The 23096-nt window shown below is 65.4% G+C and overlaps 8 protein-coding genes across 8 annotated transcripts; 3 read left to right on the top strand and 5 right to left on the bottom strand.

Annotated features, from left to right (window-relative positions):
* Nucleotides 1-24: 24 nt before the first annotated feature.
* EMIHUDRAFT_228049 (Hypothetical protein) lies at nt 25-534 on the bottom strand (the record flags this gene model as incomplete). Its single annotated transcript, XM_005787377.1, has 3 exons — nt 25-54; nt 78-236; nt 373-534. 3 exons carry the CDS (start codon nt 532-534, stop codon nt 25-27), a joined length of 351 nt encoding a protein of 116 aa, XP_005787434.1.
* A 2260-nt stretch (nt 535-2794) lies between these two features.
* EMIHUDRAFT_228046 (hypothetical protein) lies at nt 2795-4180 on the top strand (the record flags this gene model as incomplete). Its single annotated transcript, XM_005787376.1, has 2 exons — nt 2795-3751; nt 3899-4180. 2 exons carry the CDS (start codon nt 2795-2797, stop codon nt 4178-4180), a joined length of 1239 nt encoding a protein of 412 aa, XP_005787433.1.
* Nucleotides 4181-4267: 87 nt separating this feature from the next.
* Nucleotides 4268-7342, top strand: EMIHUDRAFT_455453 (hypothetical protein; the record flags this gene model as incomplete). The annotated part of the gene is made up of 9 exons (XM_005787375.1): nt 4268-5240; nt 5343-5472; nt 5669-5770; nt 5839-6397; nt 6484-6567; nt 6659-6739; nt 6832-7026; nt 7090-7132; nt 7216-7342. 9 exons carry the CDS (start codon nt 4268-4270, stop codon nt 7275-7277), a joined length of 2229 nt encoding a protein of 742 aa, XP_005787432.1. The 3' UTR covers nt 7278-7342.
* Nucleotides 7343-7449: 107 nt separating this feature from the next.
* On the bottom strand, nt 7450-10972 carry EMIHUDRAFT_467500 (hypothetical protein). The gene is made up of 5 exons (XM_005787374.1): nt 10239-10972; nt 9834-10163; nt 9403-9801; nt 8933-9313; nt 7450-8449 (listed from the first exon to the last, which is right to left on the bottom strand). The coding sequence occupies exons 1-5, from the start codon at nt 10914-10916 to the stop codon at nt 7508-7510; spliced, it is 2730 nt and encodes a 909-aa protein (XP_005787431.1). The 5' UTR covers nt 10917-10972; the 3' UTR covers nt 7450-7507.
* A 1023-nt stretch (nt 10973-11995) lies between these two features.
* On the bottom strand, nt 11996-12329 carry EMIHUDRAFT_228041 (hypothetical protein; the record flags this gene model as incomplete). Its single annotated transcript, XM_005787373.1, has 2 exons — nt 11996-12188; nt 12292-12329. The coding sequence occupies 2 exons, from the start codon at nt 12327-12329 to the stop codon at nt 11996-11998; spliced, it is 231 nt and encodes a 76-aa protein (XP_005787430.1).
* A 4743-nt stretch (nt 12330-17072) lies between these two features.
* EMIHUDRAFT_71246 (hypothetical protein) lies at nt 17073-18146 on the top strand (the record flags this gene model as incomplete). The annotated part of the gene is made up of 1 exon (XM_005787372.1): nt 17073-18146. A coding segment is annotated over one exon (1074 nt), but the record flags the coding sequence as incomplete, so codon positions are not given.
* A 1043-nt stretch (nt 18147-19189) lies between these two features.
* EMIHUDRAFT_441105 (putative stomatin-like protein) lies at nt 19190-21275 on the bottom strand. Its single transcript, XM_005787371.1, has 5 exons — nt 21149-21275; nt 20730-21074; nt 20455-20643; nt 20171-20230; nt 19190-19892 (listed from the first exon to the last, which is right to left on the bottom strand). The coding sequence occupies exons 1-5, from the start codon at nt 21263-21265 to the stop codon at nt 19440-19442; spliced, it is 1164 nt and encodes a 387-aa protein (XP_005787428.1). The 5' UTR covers nt 21266-21275; the 3' UTR covers nt 19190-19439.
* Nucleotides 21276-21991: 716 nt separating this feature from the next.
* On the bottom strand, nt 21992-22216 carry EMIHUDRAFT_49364 (hypothetical protein; the record flags this gene model as incomplete). The annotated part of the gene is made up of 1 exon (XM_005787370.1): nt 21992-22216. A coding segment is annotated over one exon (225 nt), but the record flags the coding sequence as incomplete, so codon positions are not given.
* Nucleotides 22217-23096: the final 880 nt, after the last annotated feature.

Raw genomic sequence — 23096 nt, 5'->3', positions numbered from 1 at the left:
ACAAGGTGTCATGACTGCCCGCTGCTAGAGGAGTGTGAGGTAGCCGCGCTGGAGCTGGATGGTGCGGCCGCACGAACCTCGTTCGAGAAGAGCGTGACTTTTGCTCGCGCGCCGGCGTGCGCCGGGAGGATGGTGTGCTCGAGGTAGCGGAGGAAGTGCACCGTCTTGGTGGCGTCGTGTGACTGCGTCCCCTCCCCGTAGATCTCGATGAGCCGGTTGTATGTGAGCCGCGCGTACTGCCGCGGTGGAGGCGGGCGGTGAGAGCGGAGCGAAGGCGCGCGGGAGCGGCGATGGGCTTGATCTGTGGGTGCGCGGGTGCGCGTGCCGCGCCTGGTCGATGGCGCCCTTGTGCACAAAGGGCGAGCGCAGCACCGACCAGCGCTCGCGCTCCGTCGGGAGGCGAACGGTGCCCGACGTGCGCAGGCCGATGGAAGTCGTTGACTTTTGGACGTCGTCGCAGGCAGCTTCGATCACTTGCTTTATCCAGCCTTTGAGCTGGATGGAGGCGAGCCGCTGGCCGCGAGCGCGGACCATCGCGCGAGCAAGCAGCGAAGAGAAGAATTAACCAGTAGGAGGCCCGCGCCTGCCCCCGTGCCGCCGGGTGCAACCTGTCCTATACGAGAGAGGAATCCCTGGGACCCTGTCGTGTGGGTGAACCCTGCCCAGCCCCCCTCCGTGTCGCGATGCGCTCCCCGCTCCCGTTCCCCTGTGTCCCTGATCGTCCTTACAAGATCCTGCTCGTGCAGGTGGGGACCCTGTCCTTCTCCCACCCCTCGTTTGGCGTGCCCGTTTTATTTATTTATTTTATTACTAACAGAAGAAAAGAATTTTGAAAGTTTTCTTAAATACTCCCTCGCACGATACTAGTAGAATCTTTCTACCTTTCTTTTGCACTAGGCACGGGACGGTTTGTTTTAAACAAACAAAACAAACTCAAAGTACAAAGAGAAAAAAGGCGCGCAGGCACTAACACAGCTCACAGGTACACCGAAGAAAGGTACACCGAAAAGAAAAGAATTTTGCCGGCGCCCGTGCCGTCCTCCCATCCCTCCTTTGGTTTGTGTGTCTTCTTTCTTTTACGAGGCACGGGACTGGCGCGCACTGGCGAACTGGCCCACTACACAGGCGAATAAAAGATTTCGCGGGCCGGCGCAGCAGATTCCTCGTACTAAGGCTAAGCACGACCCCGCCGGCTCCCCCCAGCCTCGACCTGGCTCCCCCCAGCCCCCGCCTCCGCGCTCGGGCACTCCACCTGCCACGCCCTCCGCCTCGGCTTGAGCCTGCGCAGCGCGGCGAGCGCCTGGTTCACCTTGGCAATCTTGCCGATATGGTCGGTCGCGTTGACGGCGTGGTAGGCGATGGTCGTGTTGGTGACGTGCCACGGCCTGCCGGCGACGGCAGAGCGCGAGAAGAGGCCCCAGCGCAGGGGGATGTTGGGGATCGCCGCGGCGTCTCGGAGCGACCTCGAGAGGCGCGGGGTGACGCCCCATCCTCCTCTCTTCGATCGCGCGACCTCGACGTCGCCCCCACCGACGCGGTACAGAATGTAGTTTGCAACCACCTGGTCGTTGGCGCCGGGCCGGAACTGCGCCGCCCACTCCCGAAAAAAGGCGCGCACCGGGGGCGTGTTGCGCATCAAGTAGAAGCCAGTGTTTGCGGGCACGTTCCCTGGCTCGCGCATCCACATGAGCTCCACCTGCGCCGAAGCGGGGGGGGGGGGGGGGGCTTTGGTGCGCAAAACGAACGGGCGCAGGGCGGGCCCACTGGCAGGGCGGGCCCGAAGAGGCTCACCCCCGAGCGGACGTACTGCCGCAGCACCCCAAGCGGCCGGAGAGGCACCACATCCAGGTCTGTGAAGAGGGCGGTGACATTCTCCGGGTGGGAGGCGAGGAAGTCGCGCACGAAGCGGACCTTTGCTGCCACCGCGTCCTTCCACTCGGGCGAACCCTGGTCCCCGCGGCCGCCCTGGCGCGCCTTGCCTGGCGGCTGGTACCATTCAACATGCAGCTGCCAACAAACCGTGGACGAGGACGTGTCACCAACGTGTCTCGTCGTGGGCATGGGTTTGTGGGTGTGGCGGTGAGAGAGTCAAGTTGGAGACATAGCGATCTTGTGTGAGGCGCAGGTGGGGCGGTCGTGTGCGTGGCTGGTGGGACGATAAGTATTCTTCGGAAGTGCCGCTCGCCTGGTACGTGCCGAAGGCGGCGCTGGAGCTGCGCAACATGCGCACGAGCCAGTTGGTCCAGCAGGCAAACATCGGCGCCGCCGGAGGGGTCGCGAGAGTCAAGATGTGCAGCGTGGGCGGCGCGCTCCTGGTTCTGGCAGCCGAATGCGCTGGCATGGACGCACGCACCATTGTCCCACAAACTTGGCGTGTTGCAACACTCAAAGTTGACGCGCAAGAGGACGCGCGACTACGGCGACTCGCATGCACCTGCCATTGATCTTCTGCTTGGGCTTTGCAACAACCAAGAGGCCAGGCAAGCTTTTCGATGCCGTGCGTCCCTGCCTCCAGCCAAGCCTGCTGTTCGACGGAGACGATTCGGGCATCACATGCCCGCCAGCACCGCCACCGCCACCGCCACCGCCACCGCCACCGCTCTCTGGAGGGGAGGAGGAAGAAGAGCCACCGCCGCCGCCGCCGCCACCACCGCCGCCGCCGCCGCCACCGCCGCCGCCGCCGCCACCGCCGCCGTATCGGCCGTCGCGGCCCGAGCCGTGGCTTGGTGCAGGCCCTCCGGGCTCCACGTATGCATACGGGGATGAGTTTGACGGCGACACTTACGACCAAGACATGTTTGGCATCGGAGTCAACAAGGACAACACTCTTAACAATGGTGTCAGCGCCGCGTTTCGTCGCGAGAACCTCAGCGTGCGCGATGGTAAGCTCGTGATGACAGCGAAGCAGGAGGCGCCGCCGCTCGCTGGGCCCAGCGAGCCACGCCTCGACAGCGTCGACTTCCACTACTCCTCAGGCGCGGTGCACACCAGCCTCGGCTACCCGCTGAGAAACAACATGTACCTTGAGGTGCGACTCAAACTGCCCGACAATGCCGGTGGATTCTGCGCCTTGTGGGCGATGCCCAACAACCCCTTCGGAACGCCGGCTGACCTATTCGAGATTGACATCTTCGAGTTCCACGCCAACCGAGAACAGACCAAGTTCTACAGCGGGATTTGGTGGCACGATTTCGAGCGGGACGAGCAGCCCGAAGATCTTCTCGGCTACCGGGCGCGGGCTGAGGATCACATATTTGTGACCCAGCAGGAATATAGGGGGCACTTTCCAGGACACTCGGCCCACTTTCAGGGCGGCTCGGTCGACTACTACGAGTTCCTCACGGTGGGACTCAAGGTGTCTGCGGGCAAAATCGAATGGTTTCTAGCGCAGGACGGGCCAGCCTGGAGGAGCTTGCCGTACAGGACCTTTTCGGGTGGCACGGTGCGGGCCAGGGGCAACCACAACTGCGAGAGGTACGGCGGCCACTGCAACGCGTCGCACCTCGAGTGGCAGCGCGACGTGCCGAGCAACCTGGATGCGAGGGTGATCCTGGAGTACACCCTGAGAGACCCCTTGTGGGCGGGCGGGCCGATCAATAACAGTGACCTACCCAGCGAGATGCTGGTTGACTACATCCGCTTCTATGACTTACCCGAACTGGATCCTCTTATCTCAGACTCAAAGCTACCGCTGCCGTCCGACTCAAAGCTACCGCTGCCACCATCAGCGCCGGCGGGTTTTACCTCTCACGTGCGGACGCCGTCGTCGCCGTCGCTTCCTTCGATACCGCCGTCTCCGTCGCCTCCACCATCCCCGCCACCGAGTATATTGGTCATCCTAGGCGACGACATCGGCGTTGGGGACGTGTCGAGCTACAACCCACGCAGCAAGGTGCAGACGCCGCACATCGACACGCTGCTCGCCTCCGAGGGGATGACTCTGACGGACACGCACGCGACGCCCTGGTGCGGACCGTCCCGCTACAGCATCCTATCGGGCAGGTACCCGCAGAGAGGAAGGCATCCCGTCGGTACGTACGAGCCGGAGCCGGACTGCAGCAACCAGTTCCTCGACGGGCAGGCGTCGCTAGCCCAAGTGCTGCGGGCGGCCAACTTCGACACCGCCTTCTTTGGCGGCTGCCGCGGATACCCGTCCCTGGGTCACGCTGCCACACTCTGAGCTTGTGAGCGGTGCTAAGTAGGCAAGTGGCACTTGGGCGGCGGGTGGCCGCTCCGGCCGGAGCACGGCGGCAGCAGCAGCGTCTGCATGAAGCCGGAGCACGCGTCGAATCGGTGGCTTTACAGCCGGTGGGACCTGCTGCGAAACGACGAGGAGTACGATTTCACCAGCCCGCTGCGCAATGCAGCCAGAGAGCTCGGGTTCGAGCACTCCTACATGTCTCTCGGCGGGATCCAGACGGCCCCGTACGCCATGTTCGAGGACGACATCTTGGTGGGCGATCCGAGGGGCGTCGTCGAGTACCACAACTATACCGAGGTGCCCAACTCGAATGGCGTGAGCCTGATTGGCACGCCGGAGGGCCGAATCGCATTCTGGGGCGTGGCGATGCCCGGCTGGGAGAGCAACAACTATGGGCTCTGGCTCCTCGGCAAGACGGAGGCCTTCCTCGATCGCCACCTCGCGGACCGGCCCCTCGACCCCTTCTTCATCCACTTTTGCTCGCAGGCCGCCCATACGCCCCACTCCCCGCCGCTCGCCTTCCGCGGCGAGCCCGTCGCCGGGAAGACCGTATCAGCGCACCTCGACATGGTGCACGAGCTCGACCTGCAGGTGAAGGGCCTCGTGGAGGCGCTGGACGCCAGGCACCTCCTCCGCAGCACCATCGTCGTCTTTGCGAGCGACAATGGCGGCCTGCCAGTCTCGGCGCCTGTTGGCCACGACACGAGCAACGGCCTGCGCGGCACGAAAGGAAGCCTCTACGAGGGCGGGCACGCCGTCCCGATGATCGTGCGCTGGGACGGGGGCGGCGTGCTCAAGGGTGGCGTCCACACGGGATTGGTGAGCATCACCGACCTGTTTGCCACTCTCTGCGATCTGGTCGGCGTGAAGCCGCCTCCGGGGCAGGCTCCCGATAGCATCAGCTTTGCTCAGCACCTCGTGGGTGGCGGCAGGGCGCCGTCGAGGGAGGCGGTCTACGCGCTCGACTACCACAATAAGGGTAACCTGGATGGCGTGCCGGCCAAACACATGCTCCGCCAGGGCACGAGCAAGCTCCTCTGTCCGTACAGAAGAGGCGCGCTCGCCAACGGCTCCGCCGCCGCCGCCTCCGCCGCCGCCTCCGAGTCCCACGAGGGCTACGAGCGTGGGGGAACCGCCACAGCGTGCGAGTTTTATGAGCTCGCGTCCGATCCAAAGGAGTCTGTGAACCTGATTGGCGACGCGGAGCACCAGCGCGTCATACACGACCTGCTCGGGCAGCTCGAGGCGCGCTTGCTGCCGCAGTACCTACGGTGACGGTGACGTGTGTGTGATGCGCATGCTTTGCTTCATTTCTCCATCACTTGGGAGCGCGGCTTTGATTTTTTTCGCAATATTAAATTCTTCGGCGCGGATTCGCTGGGCCAACTACCCATTGCTACGCCCGTGCCAGTTCGCCCTGGCCCCGTGCACCTGACCTGGCCCTCTCTCTCACACACACATGAGGAGGAGCTGCATCATTCGCTTCCGGCGCGGGTCGCTCGAGCGCTCGGCCGCACCAGTGCTAATCACGCCGGCAAATGACTCGCTGGTCGGCAATGAGCAGCCCATGTACTGCCATCGCAACCCTCTCTGTGCGCCGTGAGAGGCCCGTGTCGAACCTGTCAGCGTGTGAGCAGGTACTGGCGGTTCATCAACAGGCGGTCGGTGGACGGCGCCATCCGCAGTGCAGCAGGCCCGGCGCTCGAGGCCGAGTGCCTCGCGCTTCCGACGCTTCCAAAGGAGGAGGTGCGACGCGTCCGGCGCGACATCACGCGCTGGACGTCCGGCGTCAAGGAGGGCAATTCGGCGCCCGTCCGCTGCCCCACGGGGAGGTCTGTAGTCACGTCTGCGCCCGGTGACTTGGACGCGGCTCACCTGGTCCACGCCGTCGCGCCCGACTCCGAGTTTGGGTACGAGGGACTGTACACGGGCGCGCTCCGCGACGAGGAGGTCTCAAACGTCCACCAGGACTCGCCGGCCGCCAACCTCGGCAGGCACCCGTCGTGGCTGCAATTCTCGCCGCCCGACCAGCTGCTCTTCGGGGCGTGGCACTCGGCGCTCGGCACCGCCGCCGCCCTCGGCGCCGCCAGCGTCGCGGCCCCTCTCCTCGGCGCGGGCGTCAAGGGGTGGCGCCCGACCACCGCCACCGCCCTCGGGCTCGAGGCGCGGCGGCACACTCCCTCGCCGCACTCCCTCGTTGCACTCCCTCGCACCACACCCGCTCCTTGCCCGCTCTCTCCACTCCCTCGCGCCTCCCTCCCCCACCGCCCCGCCTGCACCAGGCGCTCGTGCAGCTCCTCCTCGCGGGGAGAGCGCCGCAGGAGGTGCACCTGACTGTGGGCGGCGAGCCGCAGATCGCGCTCAAGGCGTGGCGCGCACACACACGACACCCACGCAGTCCACCCTGCAGTCCGCCAGACTCGTCTTCAGGAGGGGCTCCCGCACCCCGCGTCACAGGCGTGGCGCGCGGCAGCCGGCACCGCACGCACGCTGCTCGGCGCGCCGCCCGGACTCGAGGAGGCGCCGGCGTGGGCGGAGGCGCGCTTAGCGAGAGGGGGGGGGGGAGGGAGGGAGGGAGGGGGGCGCTGCTGCGGCGTCTCCTGACGGCGAGGCACGCCCGGAGTGGACAGGCGCGCGAGAGCGGCGAGGAGCTCGCGTGGGAGGTGGAGGCCGAGGCGCTGCTTGCGGCGACGGCGCGCGGGACAGGCAGCGCCGAGGAGGCGGCCGGTGCGGTCGATGCGGCGGGCAGCGTGCTTCCACTGCTCGAGGTTGCTGACGTGGCCGAGATGCACAAGAACCGGGCGATCGGCTACTCGGGCACCGAGGTGCCGCGCCCAGCATGGATGTTCGGATCATCTGAGCGTGCTCAGTATCCCAGCCCGTGGCAGGTGCCGCTCACCGCCGAGCAGGAGCTGCGCAACGCAAAGACAGGCGCGGCCCGTGCCACCGCCACCGCCATCGCGTCCTCCCTCATCGTCACCATCACCCCCCAACCTCCTGCGCCTCCCGCGCAGGCGACCGGCGAAATGCGCTGCTGCAATTCGACCCGCACCTGAGAGAATACACGGACAGGTGAGGGTGCGCTGCGTGTGGAGTCTCTCGCTTTTGCTTGTGAGAGTCGAATATTTCTTTCAGAGACCACATCTGCATACTGGTTACTGCATCTCCTCAAATGACAAATGGCAGTATGGCACAAATCCGCTCCGGCCTCCGCCGCGGTGTGTCGTCTCCACACTCCAGGGGCGCGTGAGCTCTGTCAGTGTACAGAGTACGGCTCTAACACCTCTCTAACACCGGAAACGGCAACTACCCACTATATGCCACCCGCGCCGCCTCGAGGATTTCGCTGGCATACATGGCCCGCAACTTGTCGGCGTCCTTGGTCACGTTTGCCGCGAGGTTTCCGATCTCCTTCGCTGCGGCCGCGTACCGCAGCCGCGCCTTTGCCACCGTGGCTGCAAAGGCGGGCGAGCCAGCCGCGCTCGCCAGCAAGTCGGGCGCGCTTGCGACGTAGGCGAGGGGCGCGCCGAGCGGGTCGAGGTGGGATGAGTGCTCGCCCGGCGCCATCCTGCGGAGGTTGAGCGCGGCCTTTGCGCGCCGGGAGGCGGCGAGCAGCCCTTTGAGCCCGTCCAGGCCGGCCGGCGGGTGGGGCTCGAACGTGGCGACCACCCGGGCGGGGTCGGTGGTGCGGGAGGGGGGCAGGGTGACGACCACCGCCACGTCGTCGCCGTCGTAGTGCCACGAGGCCGGGCCGCCGAAGCGCGACTTCCCGAGCGGCGCCCCGTTGAAGAGGACGCGCGTCGGCGGCGGCGTGTTCGGGAGCCGGAGCGAGTGCGTGCGCGTCCGAGGCAGGGCGGCGGCCCCTCCTGCCGAGACGGCGACGGTGATGTTGACGTCGAGAGTGGGGCTCGTCCCGCCGCCCATCGCGAATACGAGCGTACTCGTCGCCGAGTCGCCACGCAAGTACGCGTAGGTCTCGCCGTCGTCTTCGTACATGCTGCCCGAGCCCGCCGCCGCACCCGGGTAGAGGGTCCACTCGACGGCAGCGTACGCCTCGCCCGCGAGACCGGGCGAGACGGCGACCTCGCCCGTGGAGGAGAAGAGCGGCCTGCGCGGCACCACCGAGCCGCCGACGGCATAGGTGGGCACGTCCAGCAGGTGCACGCCCAGCGTGGTGGTCTGGGGCGCTGCCCTCTTCAGGAGAGACCCCGTGTGCACCTCGTACCACACGCCTGGAGGCAGCCACACCTCTGTGCGCGCCAGACCGCACGGCGCGTCGGGCGGCGGTGCCGCCGCCGCCCCGCCGCCGCAGCTGCCGCCGCCGCCGGCGGCGGTCGCGGCTGGGCGCGTCGCATTCGCGCGCACGCACTCGCCTCCCGCCGTCACGGGCGCGACTAGGAGGTCGCGTCCAAAGTAGTACTGCCGTGTGCTCGGGACTTGGCCGAGCAACTCCTCCTGGCGGCGAGAGCAGCCGGGATTCGAGACGAGCCGAGACGAGCCGAGACGAGCCGAGACGAGCCCGAGAGGAGCCCGAGAGGAGCCCGAGAGGAGCCGAGAGGAGCCGAGAGGAGCCGAGAGGAGCCGAGAGGAGCCGAGAGGAGCCGAGAGGGGCCGAGAGGAGCCCCCGAGAGGAGCCCGAGAGGGGCCGAGAGGAGCCCCCGAGAGGAGCCGAGAGGAGCCCGAGAGGAGCCCGAGAGGAGCCCGAGAGGAGCCGAGGGGAGCCGAGACCACCTTGCTGGACGGGTAGGCGCCCTGCTCCTCGGGGTGGTAGTAGTACATCGGCCGCGTGAGGCCGAGCCCCGAGTCGAACGCCGCGCGCGCCTGCGTGTAGATGTAGGGCAGCATACTCGCACGCGACCGGAGCGCGCTCGCGGCCGCCTCGTAGAATGCGCGCGGCACGTCCCAAGGCTCGACAGTCGAGCACGCGCTGTCGGAGTCTGGCCACGGCATGCATCCTCCGGCCGAGAGGCCGCGGTCGTGCATCCGCATGATGCCCGACAGGCTTCCGAGCTGCAGCCAGCGCACGTACATCTCGGGGTCCGATCCGGGTCCGACGAGGTCGTGCGACCAGAACCCAAAGTTGACGTTGGAGGCGGTGGCCGAGAAGTACGCCTGGGAGGCGGGGACGGCGAGGCGGGTGAGACCCGTCGAGATCGGGCGGGATCGGGCGGGACTAGGGCGAGGGCAGGTCTAGAGGAGACCTGGTAGGCGAGGTTGGCCCACGTGAGCCCGGCCACGTCGCCCGAGAAGCCGTGCTGGTAGCGGTGCTGGCCCAGCCCGCCCCAGCGAGACAGAGTGACGCCGCGCAGGTCGGAGCAGCCGCCGCCCGTGCGGCATCGCCGGAGCGAGTCGGTGACTCTCGCCTTTGCGGTCCAGACGGTCGGGTTCATCTTTCCGTCGGGGCGGTGGTCCTGGCCCGTCCCGCCCTGCGTCTCTCCCTGCTGCCAGTCGATCCACCAGAAGCGCATCCCCTCCTCCTCGCGCGGGCGCAGCACCACGTCCTCGAGCGCAAAGACGTACTCCTTGCTCGTCAGGCGGAGGGCCAGCTGGCCGCTCGCGTTGGGCTGGCCCATCGCCGCGGCGGCGGCGGCGTGCCGCTCCTCCCACGGGTTGATGCCTACCCGGCGGTGACCGGTGGATCATCCATGCGAGCAGTGGGCGGCCGCGGGCCGCTCCTCCCCTCGGCGACGGCGGCGCCTTCTGCGTCATGGAGGTTGGCGGCGACGGCGAGGCCCTTGGAGCGGAGCCAGCCGAGCGCCTCGGCCGGGTCGGGGAAGAGGGTCTTGTCGAAGCTGTAGCCCGTCCAGGCGTCCTTTGTGTGCCAGTTCATGTCGAGGACCAGGACGTCGAGCGGCAGCGCGCGCCGCTCGAACTCGCCCACGAGGCGACGCACGTCCGCCGCGTCGTAGTCGTACCAGCGCGTGAACCAGACGCCGAGGTTGCGGCGGGGCAGGAGCGGCACCTGTTGACAAGCGATTCGATGACTTCATTCAGCGAATAACTGGCGCCGAGGCTGCGGCGGGGAGAGGGGCGGCACCTTTCCGCCCACGGCCTGCAGGTCATGAAGGGCTGCGGGGTAGTCGTGCCCGTGGGCAAAGAGGTAGAGGTCGTGCGTGTCGATGTTGCGTAGCATCGAGCCCTCGGCGTCGGCCCACCAGTCGTCCGCCCCGAGGCACGGCACGCCCGTCTCGTTCACCAGCGACCAGCCACTCTGAGACACCACACCCCAAGCGCAGTGCCGATCGCTCGTGAGATGGTTGCAATCGAGCGAGATGTTGGCCGTTCGGTCGAGCGTGCGGATCGTGCCTCGCAGGTTGCCTGGGTCGGCGTCGGACGTCATGCCGAATCTCCATCCAGCGAACGCGGTCCGCTTCGCACCGGGCGCAGGCGTCACCCACAGCGATTGTGCCGAAAAGGCGCCGCCCGCGTAGTGGAGGCGCAGAGCGGCGGTGGTGAGCGTGCCCGCCACGGCGCTCCAGGTGAACTCGGGGACGGGTTGCTTGCGGTTCACAAAGGCCAACGTCGGGCGGTCCTCAAAGGTTCCAGTCTCAGAGTATTCGAGCCGCAGCAGCCTCGGCGTCAGGACCGTGAAACGGGCTTTTCCGACGACGACAGCAGCCGCTGGATCGGCCGCCGGCTCGTACGGGTAGAGCTCAAACGCGAGCGGCGACGCCGAGATTGACGATGCCGGAGGGAAGATGGCGGCGAGGATCATGTGCGGTCGGTTGCGTCGCCCGACTCGCCACTCCGACTCGCCACTGGCGACTCTGGCACAGTCACAACTCCACAGAGAATACTGACAAATAGCAAGGCGCTGTGAATATATTGGGATATACTGGGGTATATTGCACCCCTGGAATATACTCCAATATTGCGCACTATTGCGCAATATACGGAGATATTGGAGGAACATCTTCCAGCCGAATACTGGGATATATTGGAGTATATCTCGGCGCCGCCAAGCACCTCAATCCTTCCGCAATATATTGCAATATACAGCAGTATATCCCAATATACTCACAGCTTGCTTGCCCCATTATTGGCTTATAGTTCGCAATACTGGGATATATTGCTGTATATTGCCGAATACTGCTGAATACTGCTGGAATACTGCTGAATACTGCTGAATACTGGAGAAAGTCGGGGGACGTAGAGTGGTCCGTGGCGCGTCGCAGCCTGCGGGGCGTGGCTCAAACGACCCCGTGGGGGTAGTTGAAGGATCGTAAGGCGCCGGGTTGGATGGCTGCGGTCTTGCGCTGAATACTGCAATACTGCTGAATACTGGAGAAAGTCGGGGGATGTACAATGGTCCGTGGCGCGTCGCAGCCTGCGGGACGTGCTCACACGCCGCCGTGGGGATAGTCGAAGGATCGTAAACACACAGGCGCCGCGTCGGGTGGCTGCAGGTCGTGAATAAGAGCTATCTGATGTCCAGCGCGGCTCGCACACCAGTCACCACACACAGCATGTGCAAAACCATGACAGTGTCCTCGCGGGTGCGCAGCGTGGGGTGTCCACCTGGTGGGCGCTCCTATAGGGCTCTATTGCATGCCCCCAGCAGGCTGCACCGGCGCGCTCTCGCATTCGCACAGATGGCTGACCCACGGAAAAGTGCATCGCAGGATCCGCACGTTCAGCTATGCAAAACGGCGGCAGCGGGCTGGCTGGGGCACCTAGCGGGTAAGCAGAAGGCCCTGGTGTACGGTTGCCAAGAGATCTACGTCGATCATTCCCGACGACACGCCTCTTGCTCTGCCTGATGAGAGTAGGTCTGTAGCGGAGAATGCCGTCCGGTTACTGGGCTGCAGCCCGCCATGTCCATGCAGCCTGGCAGACGCGCGCAGTAATGTCATCCGGCACGGCATCCGTTAGTAGCACGCGCCTCTGCCGTATTTTGAAGGCGACGGCTTGCGTGAAGTCATGCTGCATGCCCGCGTCCACGAGCTCTCCGGCGAGGGCATCCTCAAACTCGGGCACAACGCACACCCTCCCACGGCCGCCCACGCGGCAGAGGACCGTGCACTTAGTAAATCTGGTCTCTCCAGGAAAGAAGACGTTTGTCTGCCCGCGGTGCCACTCTGTCACCACACCTCGACGGGCGAACGCTCGCGAGCTCGGCGACGCTCATACACACACAGATTGACGGCGGGCAGAAAAGAAGGAAAAAAATTCCTGCGCACAACACTGGGCAAGGGACTGCAAAAGCGCCCATCCCGCCCTCCTGCCTCGCCCTCCGCCCCTGCCCTGGCTGGCCTGGGTGGCATCTCCCCATTATCACCGGACATTTGATCGCGCGCTCCCTCCGCACATACCAGCGTTTCCACTCTTACGGCCCCTGGCCACACTGACTTGCTGCCGCGACAGACAGCCGGTCGCGGTGAAGGACAGCGAAAACGAATGGGGCGCACCGGGAGCATGCGAGCTCTTGCCTGCGGCGAGAGATTGTCTGCGGCGAGAGATTGCCTGCGGCGAGAGATTGCCTGCCGCGGCGGCGAGCTTGCCTGTGAGGAAGAGCTTGTCCCGTCTGCTTTCCTGTCCTTTTGCCTGAATGAAGAAAATAGAACTCCTACGCCTCTCCACGGACTTTCTGTTTCGTCTTTCCGTAAACTTCTCCGCTCCGTTGCGGGCGCGCCGCCCGCGCGCAGCCCCTCCTACCTGTCGGTCTCAGAAAGTTGCCGTGCCTAAGCGCTCGAAGTCGGAGCATATACCTCGCAGTGCCACCTACTCAATCGGCCGTGCCACCCGGTGGGTGGCACGATCTTCGCTGTGCACGCGGAGCCAGAAGGTTGAGACGTTGATGTCGAGAGGCAGGCGCTCAGGGTAGACAGGGGACATGCGCGCCCCACCGCGTGGGGCGCGCGTGTCGGACGAGCATGGTATGCTGACGGGGCGCCGGCACCCGACGTAGTGGCACGCCGCCCCTGCACGATTGCAGCAATTCCGAGGCCGTTGCTCCGCTTCGTGAACTACGCGGGGAGGCCAACCAAGATGCGTTGGCTCGGCTATGCCGACGTTTGCCGTGCTCGCGTGGCACCCACTGGCACTGCTAAGAGCATCGATTCGACTTGACATCCGCCATCGCAACCGCCGCCGCGATCCCATTTTGCACTCAGGACGCAGACGCTCGCGGTCAGTCTGAGCATAGGGCCTTCCTCCATCGAGCCGTCGGACGATGAGCCATCGATCTGGCGCTCGGAGGCGACCTCTGGCCCCATCGTGCCCCTGCGCACCCGTTTGCGGCAGCACTGCTGCACCGGATCTCCAAAATCCAGCCGAGCGAATACTGCTGAATACTGCTGAATACTGCTGAATACTGCTGAATACTGCTGAATACTGCTGAATACCGGGATAGATTGGAGTATATTGGGATACATTGCTGGATCGCTGCGTATAGCCCAGGCGTACAATATATCGCAATATACTCCAATATACTCCAATATACTCTTGTTTCGCCCCGGGATTAGCTCCGGCATATCTGGAATATATTGGAATATACTGGAGACGTATCAACAGGGCGAATATATCGCAATATAAGCCAATATATCCCAATATTCTCCAATATATCCGGACCGTATATTGCGATATATTGGCTTATATTCCACATTTCAGCTGTGAACCTTATTGTCAGTATTCTCACAGCGCCACAGCGATTCTTTCTTCAGCCTTGTTATGAGAAGAATTTTACAACGCAACTCCCTCGCACGACACTGGGCACGGGACTGGCGCGCACTGGCACTAACACAGGTACACCACGGGAGCCGCCTAAGCGACTCCCAGTGTCGTGTATGAGAAGAAAATACGTCCTATGGCGCTATGCGCTGGTCTGTGATTCACACCTCATGAGCACTGGCTCGACGCTTTCTTTCTTCTTAGGCCCGGGACTGGCGCACTGGAACTAACACAGGCTGTGGATGACCCGTTTCTCTTTCGCATGCACCATGCTTTTTCGAGGTTGTTGCAGGAGCTGAGGACAGGCGAGCGAGACCAGGGGTGTAGAAAAAGAAAAAAGACTCGCTGTCAAACGGGGAGGACTTAGTCACGACCCTCTAGTCGTCGACCACACGCCGGAGTTTGGCGTCGTGGGCAGGCGCCACACGCCCGCCACGCCCTGCCGCCTGGACGGCCGCCGTGCGAGCGGAGCCCGTCGCCCGCGCCTCGCCCTCCTCTCCCTCGGATAGCGGCTCCTCCTCGTCCTCGCTGCTACCGCCACTGCTGCTGTCATAGGCGTCGGTTGCACTCGTGAAGCCTCGCGGCCCGCCAAAGGAGCAGCGTAGGGCGATGGCGCAGCAAACCACGCTCATCAAGGCCAGAACGGCTGCGGAGCCGACCCATGAAGCAGAGGGACTGACCGCCACCAACGCCGGCGGGTCAGGAGGGTGCGTCAGCCCCTGCGGGCGCCACCGCTGTGGCGGCGGGGGAGTCGCCACGGCTGTCGCGGCGACAGGTGGCGCCTGCGCCTGGCATGCGATGAGGCGGCCCTCTCTGCGACCGGCCGTGTCGTAGTGTCGCTGGAGCCGTGGCCAATTGCAAAGCGCCAAGTCGCCCTTGCAGTAGCCAGACAAGAGGTCTGGGTAACGACGGACGTAGCACTGCAGTTCCGCGGCGGAGCGGGCCGGTGGCCAGGGAGGCGGCGGCGGCGGTGGAGCCGGCGGCGGCATCAGCAACGGTGGCGGCGGAGGCTTGGCGCGAGGATGAGGGGGCGGCGGTGGCGGCGGCGGCGGCTTCCGCGATGGCGATGGCAGGGGCGGGCTTGCACGCGGGAGCACAGGCGGTGGCTTTGGGCGCACCAGCTGTGTACCTGCGGACGCCCGGCACCTCCCTCCCACCAGTTTGCACGGCAGGGGCTCTCCAAACGCGGACCACATGAACGAGTGCTCGCAGCCGCCAGGCGTCAGACTCGAGCACCAGCCTTGGGTGGACACTCTACCTGCGACGGAGGTTGCAGCGACCGAGGTTGCAGCCTTTGGCGTGCAGCCGACGCCAGAAGACTCGACCTCGGAAAACGCTGGCGACTTGCCTGGGGTGTACCTGAGGAGTGGAACCTGCCAGGAGCACACCTTGAAGGCGCGCAGAAAGTTGGCGTGCTGCTCGCGGACAGCGCGCCCGTCGCCGTGCGTGATGAGGAACGCCTCGATGGCCCGCGGTAGGCTTGCCTGCCACGAGAGGCCGCCCACGATCAGCTCATTGTACCTAAAGGGACGCAGAGCACCGCACCGGAGGTGAGATGTGGCTTTGCCGCCGCTGATCCCCGTGAATAGGGGCGATGGCCCTCACCAGTATGCGCCGGGCGCGTCCCAGTCCCGCAGCGCCTCGAGCAGTTGACTCTGTGGACGGGCGCCTGGGGTGTCGGCACAGCCGCCGTTGGCACGACTGCCCGTGCCGTAGTCGTGGTCATAGATGCAGAGGAAGTCGGCGTCGGCCGAGAGAACAAGGCCGCCACCTCGCGGGCCGGCGTATACGGCAGGCCGCTTTGCGTTGATGACGGACGCCGAGAAATGGTCGATCACTGGGTCACAGCCTCGCACGCACAGATCCCACGGCCGACCATTCCTCCAATCCTCCGTGTCGTCGAAGATGTGTACGAGGACCCCTGCATTCTCGATTGTGCGGCTCGGCTTGCCCCTCGAGTATCGTGCGTTGATGCCCTGGATGATGTCGCGGCCAGCTACGTCGGGAATCTGCGGCAAAGTTTGGTTCGCGTAGGCCACAATCTCGTGAACGACCATCCCCCTGCTGCTGCCTACTTGACGCAACGTCACGTACGACGCACCGCGGCTTCCGCCGCAGGCGAGCAGCACTGGCATACCACTCGTCGGCTCCTGACTGATGGTTTGGCTACCGTTGGCGGTGCACCTCTCGGCTGATCCGGGCGCAGTGTCGCCAAAAGATGCGCCGACCCAGACCTCGAACGGGCCCAACCGATCATGCTCGCCAGAGGCGTAGATTTGCACCGACCCAATAACTCCGCCTCCTGCGTCCGCCTCGGTCCGGACTGAGATCCAGTTATTGGACCCACTCCAGCACTGCGCGTGAGTGAGCCAGCTGCCATCGACGGCTTTGAGGGCGCCGAAGAAGGAGTCGGCCTCTGGTCCGCAGTTTGCCTGCGCGCCCGTCAATGGCAGCGCGGGCGGGAGAAGCGAGGACGCCGGAGGGTCCATCAAGAGAGAGGGATCGCGGAGCGGAGCGAGCGAGGCAAGCGCCCGCCGCCCCGCCGGGACATCGAGAACGGGCTAATTTTTTCCCGAAACCCCCCCTTTGGCTCTCCTCATTGCAAACCCCGTCAGCAGCGGCTACTCGTATGAAAAAACTCTCCGAAACGACTCTGGGCAACGGCCCGCGGGCCGGAACGCGCGGGAGAGCTAGTTGCTCGCCCACGCCAGCGCCGTGCTCCCCTGAGTCCGCGTTTGCAGCCCTATCACTGCTGTCCTGCGTGCTTGTGGCGTGCTGAAGGGAGAGCTCACCCGCAGCACTTATGGACCCCGCGACCCTGCCTATTTACCGCGTCGGGCAGCACGTGCTAGCCGACTTTGGCGGGCTGGGCTATTTTCATGAGGCCAAAATCGAGAACGTGCGCGAGGACGGGACCTACTCCCTGGTCTACGTCAAGGACGGACTGCGCGAGGAGGGTGTGCCAGCCTGCCGCTTCCGGCGTGAGTCCGGCACCGTGGAGGAGGCCGGCATTCAGGTTCGCGCCCACCGTACCCAGGCGTGGGCTCCCGAGCCACGGAATCCGCCGCCGGCACCGCGCCCCATGCCCCGGCGCGACTTAGAGTCCTCTCCGGCGACAATCAAAGTCGTGAAGGCAAAGCCTGAAGACAAGCGGTGGGCGGAGCAGCGCGGCCTCGCCGGCGACGAGGGCGTGTTCCAGGCGATGATCGCGCGCTACCGGGCCGGTGCTCCACCCTCCGTGTCCGTCTCTGTGCGCGACACCGCATCGAGGGCGAGCCTGTCTGTCTTTGTGCGCAAGCGGCCGCTTCTCGATGAGGAGCTGCGCCGGGGGGGCTTCGACGTCGTGTCGACCTGCGGCGAGGAGGAGACGGCTCGAGCCTCGCTCGTGGCGCATGAGCCCAAGGTGACCGTCGACCTCTCGCGCGCCATGGAGAACCACACGTACAAATTCGACGGCGTGTACGGCGAGAGTGCAACCAACCAGCAGGTGTTCGACAGCGCCGTCCGGCCCATGGTCGAGCATCTCTTCGCCAGCCGCGGTCACGGCACCTGCTTCGCGTACGGCCAGACAGGATCAGGCAAGACGATGACGATGGAGGGCCTCGGCAGCGGCGAGGGCGACAACAGCGCCGGCATCTACTCCCTCGTTGCCGACGACCTCTTCAGGAATGTGAGAGGGGCGGGCGGCGGCTTGACCGTGCGGGCGGGCTTCTTCGAGATCTATCGAGGGAAGTGCTTTGACCTGCTCAACAAAAAGAGGAGCGTGCAGGTGATGGAGGATGAGCACGGCGCGCAGCACGTCGTGGGGCTGCACCAGTCGACCCTCGCGTCGGCTGAGGAACTGCTGCTGCTGCTCTCGACCTCGGACCGCACCACTCGCGCGACAGCCCAAAACACGCACTCCTCGCGATCGCACGCGGTGCTGCAGATCGAGGTGGTAGAGCCTGCCTCGGAGAGCGTCCGCTGCAAGCTCTCGCTCGTCGACCTTGCCGGCTCCGAATGGGCCGCCAAGGCGCAGTCAGACGACCGTCAGAACCGACTAGACGGCGCAGAGATCAACAAGTCGCTGCTCTGCCTCAAGGAGTGCATCCGTGCCCTCGGCTCGCAGTCGTCGCACGTTCCCTTTCGGGGCTCGAAGCTCACGCAGCTGCTCAAAGATTCCTTCGTCGGCGAGAACTCTCGCACCGTCATGATCGCCACCATCTCGCCCTGTTCCGTGTGCTGCGAGCACTCCCTCAACACCCTTCGCTACGCCGAGCGTGTAAAGGACTGGCAGGCGATGGATCGGCAGGAGGCCCAGCCGCCACAGCCGCAGCCGCAGCCACCTCGGCGGCGCTCTCACCGGCCGCGGCCGCCGCCGCCGCCGCCCCCAGCTCAGACGCAAGAGCTCGATTCTCAGGGGCCACCGCCGCCGCCGCCGCCGCCGCAGCAACAGCAACAGCTCGATCAGCAGCCGTCACCACCACCGTTGCAGCCGCCGCCGCCACAACCCGTCGGAGCGACGCTGTCTCCGTCTGATCCAACCCAGCAGCAGCACCCTCAACAGCACCCTCCGCCGCCGTCCGCGCGGTTGCCTCCGAAGCCTCGCGTTTCCCCGCAAACAGCCCCGCGACGGCCGCAGCAAGATTGCGGTGCCGAGACCGGGGCGTGGCGTGGCTCAGAGGGGGTTGTGCCCTCCGAGAGGCCTCGCCACTCTGCGGAGCAGCTGCAGGCCCACAAGGCTGCCAAGGTGCTCCTCGACGCCGAGGAGGCGCTCCTCGAGGCTGCCGATTTGGCAGTGCGCCGCAGCTCCGATGCGCTGACGACGGAGACGACGCTCCTCGAGGCGGCTCAACGCGACGGCGACATGGAGGCGTACACCAGAGGACTACGCAACCTCCTGGAGCGGCGGATAGAGCAGACCCGGCTCCTCGCGGCCGCGCTAGACAAGTATGAGACCAAGTGTGTGGCGGGGTCGACCTTGTCGCTGGACTAACCCTCCCGCCCCTGCTTGGAAAGGCGCGAAACGCACACCTGCCACACGCTCTCTCCGGTTCCGCTTCCAGTGTCGGTCTCGTGCGTGTGTGGTGGCTGGTGCGGACTGCGGGAGACGAGTTTCTCGTTTCTCCATTCTCGAGCGAAATGAGGCGCAAGAAGGCCAAAGCACACACGTGCGCTGCCTTTTTTGTCAGATCTAATATGATCATGAAAACGATGACGTATGATTGTGTTTTTTGGCCTTGCTTTGACGACACAAATTGTGTGAGATTGCTGATTTTATGTGTTGTCCCCCCTCCCCCGTCCGCCGCGCATTTTGATACTCGGTGTGTTATTAATAATTAATAGAAATTTTTGTTAGCTTTATCGCGCCCCACGCGAGACACGCCGACGAGACACAATAGGTTAGCAATGTTCACACCTCGCGCCAACACCGACGCTCCCTCCCTCACCACCACATGCGCGTGAATGCAGTCTTCCCCTTTCCCCCCGCCTTCGTGTGCCGCTTGCTCAACCCCCCCGGCTCAAGCGAACGCGACGCATGGGACAGGCCGACAGCCGTGTCGCCCCCCCACGTGCACGCCGGCACACGTCACCTCGGAGTGCCATCGCCGCGCGTCTCGCCGCCGTCGGCTAGAGGCGCCGCGCCCGCATCCTCCGGCGCATCCGCCGCGTCTGCCGCCACCGCCGCCGCCAGCTCGCCGCCCGCCGCCTCGAGCGCCGTGCTGCCGGTTGCCTCGGCGCGCTCGGCCGGGCCAGGCGCTGCGGCGGCGGCGGGGTTGGAGTGGAGGGTGTGCTTGTAGATCGACATGGCCTGCGCCACCATCGAGCCGACGTCCGCTGCGTTGGCGGGCACCACGACCGTGCTCCCCGCCTGAGCGATGCCCTTGAAGGCGTTCACGTACTGCTCCGCGAGCCGCAGCGAGGTGGCCGCGTGCCCGTCGCGCGCACCCAAGGCGCCAGCCACCAGCCGCGTCGCCTCGGCAGTCGCCTGCGCGTGCGCCTCCACCGCCGCCGCGTCGCCCTTGCCGAGGTTGATTCGCTCCTGCCGAGAGGGGCGGGCGGAGGCTCTGGGGTGTCTGGGGAGGTGTCTGGGGAGGTGTGTGGGAGGTGTGTGGGAGGTGTGTGGGAGGTGTCTGGGAGGTGTCTGGGAGGTGTGTGGGAGGTGTGTGGGAGGTGTGTGGGGAGGTGTGTGGGGAGGTATCTGGGAGGTGTCTGGGAGGTGTCTGGGAGGTGTCTGGGAGGTGTCTGGGAGGAGTCTTGTGTTTGGTGGGATGCCCTGGGAGGAGTCTCGTGGGGGTGTCTGGGGAGGTGTCTGCTCGCCTGCATCGAGGCCTCCGAGGCGAGGACGCGAGACATCTTCTTACCGGTGGCGATGTTGATCTGCGAGGCGAGAGGCGGTGCCGGGCTGTCGGAGAGGCGGAGAGGGAGGAGGTGCCGGCGGCGGCGACGGCAGCGCGCGCGGCAGCGGTGGGCTTCTCGGCTGGGCATACGGGCCAGCCACTCGCCGAGAGAGAGGCTGTGTGCCCACTCTCTCAGACATGTGCATGAGACGGGCGCGTGTCGGACGTGTCTCGGACGTGTCTCTGGAAGTGTCCTCTGCGAGCCTCGGCGTCCTTCTCGCCCTCCGAGTCGAGGACGAGCGCGCGCTTGCGCCGCTCCGCCTCGGCCTGCATCTCCATCGCCGCGCGGATCGCGCGAGGCGGAGTGATGTCGCGGATCTCGTACCGTAAGCACTGGATGCCCCAGTCGGCTGCTGCGGCGTTGATCGACGACACAATGTTGACGTTGAGCACCTGGTGTCGCCGTGGTAGGCGTGTGACGCGGGGGAAGAGGGGCGGTGCAACCGCCAGGTGGGGCGGGGAGGCGGGGCGTCGCGCGCCTCCCTCTCCTCGAACATCCGGTCGAGGGTGATCTTGCCAATCTCGGACCGCATCGTCGTCTGCGCGAGCTGGGTCACGGCAAAGTGGGGGTCCTCGACGCCGTACGCGGCGCGGTAGGCGTCCGTCACCTTGACGAACAGCACGCCGTCGATGGACACGCTCACGTTGTCGCGGGTGATGGCGGTCTGGCTCGGAACAGAGATGGCCTCCTCCTTGAGCGAAAAGACGTAAGACACGCGCTGCACCAGCGGGATCAGGAAGCGGAGGCCCGGCTCCAGCACCTTGTCGTACCGCCCGAATGTCTCCACCACCCAGGCCATCTGCTGAGGCACGACGACGATGCCCTGCGGAGGCGGGAGGGGCGTCGCCCGTCAGCAACCCGCACACTCTGTTGAGCCGACAGCGACGATGAGCGCACCGGGTTCCATGGCGTGCTCATCCGCCCGAAATAGTTGCTCACGTGCCTCTGCGTCGTGCGCAGGGCCGCATTGGGCAGCCTCCGCGATGCGGCCCTGCCCAGAGGCCGCGCCAGCATGATTTCTGGGGCTTTCTGCCTCTTCACAGTGTCAACGCTTCAGTCCGGCATCACGTGACTGTGTCCGACCAGTCGGGCGGTCGGCCGCGGGGCCCGTTCCGTTCACCCGCCCCCCCAGGGCCAGGGCGCACGACCACGAGGTGTGTGGCAGGTAGGGATAGGGTGGTGGTGGTAGTCTGGTGGTGGTGGACCAGTGGTGCTGGTGGTCTCGTCTGCTCCGCTGAGGTGCTGGTGGGGAGCTGGGACGCTTGTGGCTTGAGAGAGCATGATATGAGGCGCGTGCGACTGCGAGGGCGTTCGCGGCTAAAAGAGGAATATGGGACGGGCGGTGTACACGGGCGATCCCTCCGGCTCTTCGCCATGTACACCTACAACGCTCTCCTCACACCTGTGGGCCCAGCGCCCACAGCGGCCCTATGAGCCCTATGCACCGCCGCGCCAGACCGGGCCCGCGCCAGCCCGACCGCACATACACGCCCAGACCCAACCCGTCAGGGGCAGCGGATAGGGCACCAGCCATTTAGGATAGCGAGCGAGTAGTAGTGCGAGAGGGAGGGGGCGAGAGAGGAGAGGGGGAGAGGGGGAGGTCGAGAGAGAGGGGCGAGAGAGGGGGAGTGAGTAAGAGTAAGAGTCCTACCCAGCGGGTGCGACCGCCAGTGCAGGGCGGCGCGAGGCGGCCACCTCCTGCCACTCGACGCCACCCTACCAGTCGTCCCGGCGCGGGGCGCCCTGCACGACAGAGCCGCCGGGGCCGGTCACGCCCATCGCGCGCAGCTTGCCGGTGCGCGGGTCCTCGGTGCACTTGAACTCGAGCGGCTCACCCTCGGCGAGCGAGCGGAAGCCGTCCGCGTAAATCTCGGTCTGGTGCACAAAGAGATCCTGGTCCTCGCCCTCCACCGAGACAAACCCGAAGCCCTTCTCCGAGTTGAACCATTTGCAGGCGCCGGTGAGGACCTTGTCGTCATCAGCGACAAGCGCAGCGGTCGGCATGCCGGCGCGCGCAACGTGAGGGCGCGGCGCGGCTCCGATCGTCAGGCCGCTCGTCAGCGAGGAGAGGAGAAGCGCCATATCTGTGAGTAGGGAGGTCGCGTGCTGTGTAGCTCGGCTTCGAGCTCCGTGAGAAAAAAGAAATACCCGCCGGCATGTGCGGGGCCACCGCCGCGAGAACGACGAGAGTGGGACGGCCGCGAGGTGGCATGAAGGTTGCAGCGAGAATCGGCGAGAGACTGCGAAAAGAGATAGGAAGAGGCAGACTCCCTAGGGTGGGCGACGGCTAGCGCATCACACTCCTCTCCTTAAAATCCCTGTGTGGTGGCGGCGTGCCGTCCTCCCACCATCCCTCCCTTGGGTTGTCTGTTTTCTTTCTTTCTTTTCTTTACCGCCGCGAGGTGGCATGAAGGTTGCAGCGAGAAGCGGCGAGAGACTGCGAAAAGAGATAGGAAGAGGCAGACTCCCTAGGGTGGGCGACGGCTAGCGCATCACACCCCTCTCCTTAAAATCCCTGTGTGGTGGCGGCGTGCCGTCCTCCCATCCCTCCCTTGGGTTGTCTGTTTTCTTTCTTTCTTTCTTACCGCCGCGCCCGCCGGGCTGCGTCGGATGCGGGGGGCGGCTGCTTGCTATGATGAGTGCGAGTCGTACGCGAGTGAACAGGCTGGCGAGTGGCACGTATCTTCAGCCCCCCATGCGAGAGGGACCCCCCAGTGTTCGCGCTCTGAACCTCTTAGGGGTGGGGAGCTCACAGCGGGTGGGGTGCGGTGGGGCGGCGCGGGGTTTGAAAGGCGGCGCCCCGCATAAACTACGACTTTGCGGTTCTCCTTGCTGCGTGCGGAGG

This window comes from Emiliania huxleyi (assembly GCF_000372725.1).
Source record: "Emiliania huxleyi CCMP1516 chromosome Unknown EMIHUscaffold_143, whole genome shotgun sequence".
NCBI lineage: Eukaryota > Haptophyta > Isochrysidales > Noelaerhabdaceae > Emiliania > Emiliania huxleyi.
Note: the sequence above shows the minus strand (reverse complement) of the source record. Positions and strands in the feature narration are given on the sequence as shown.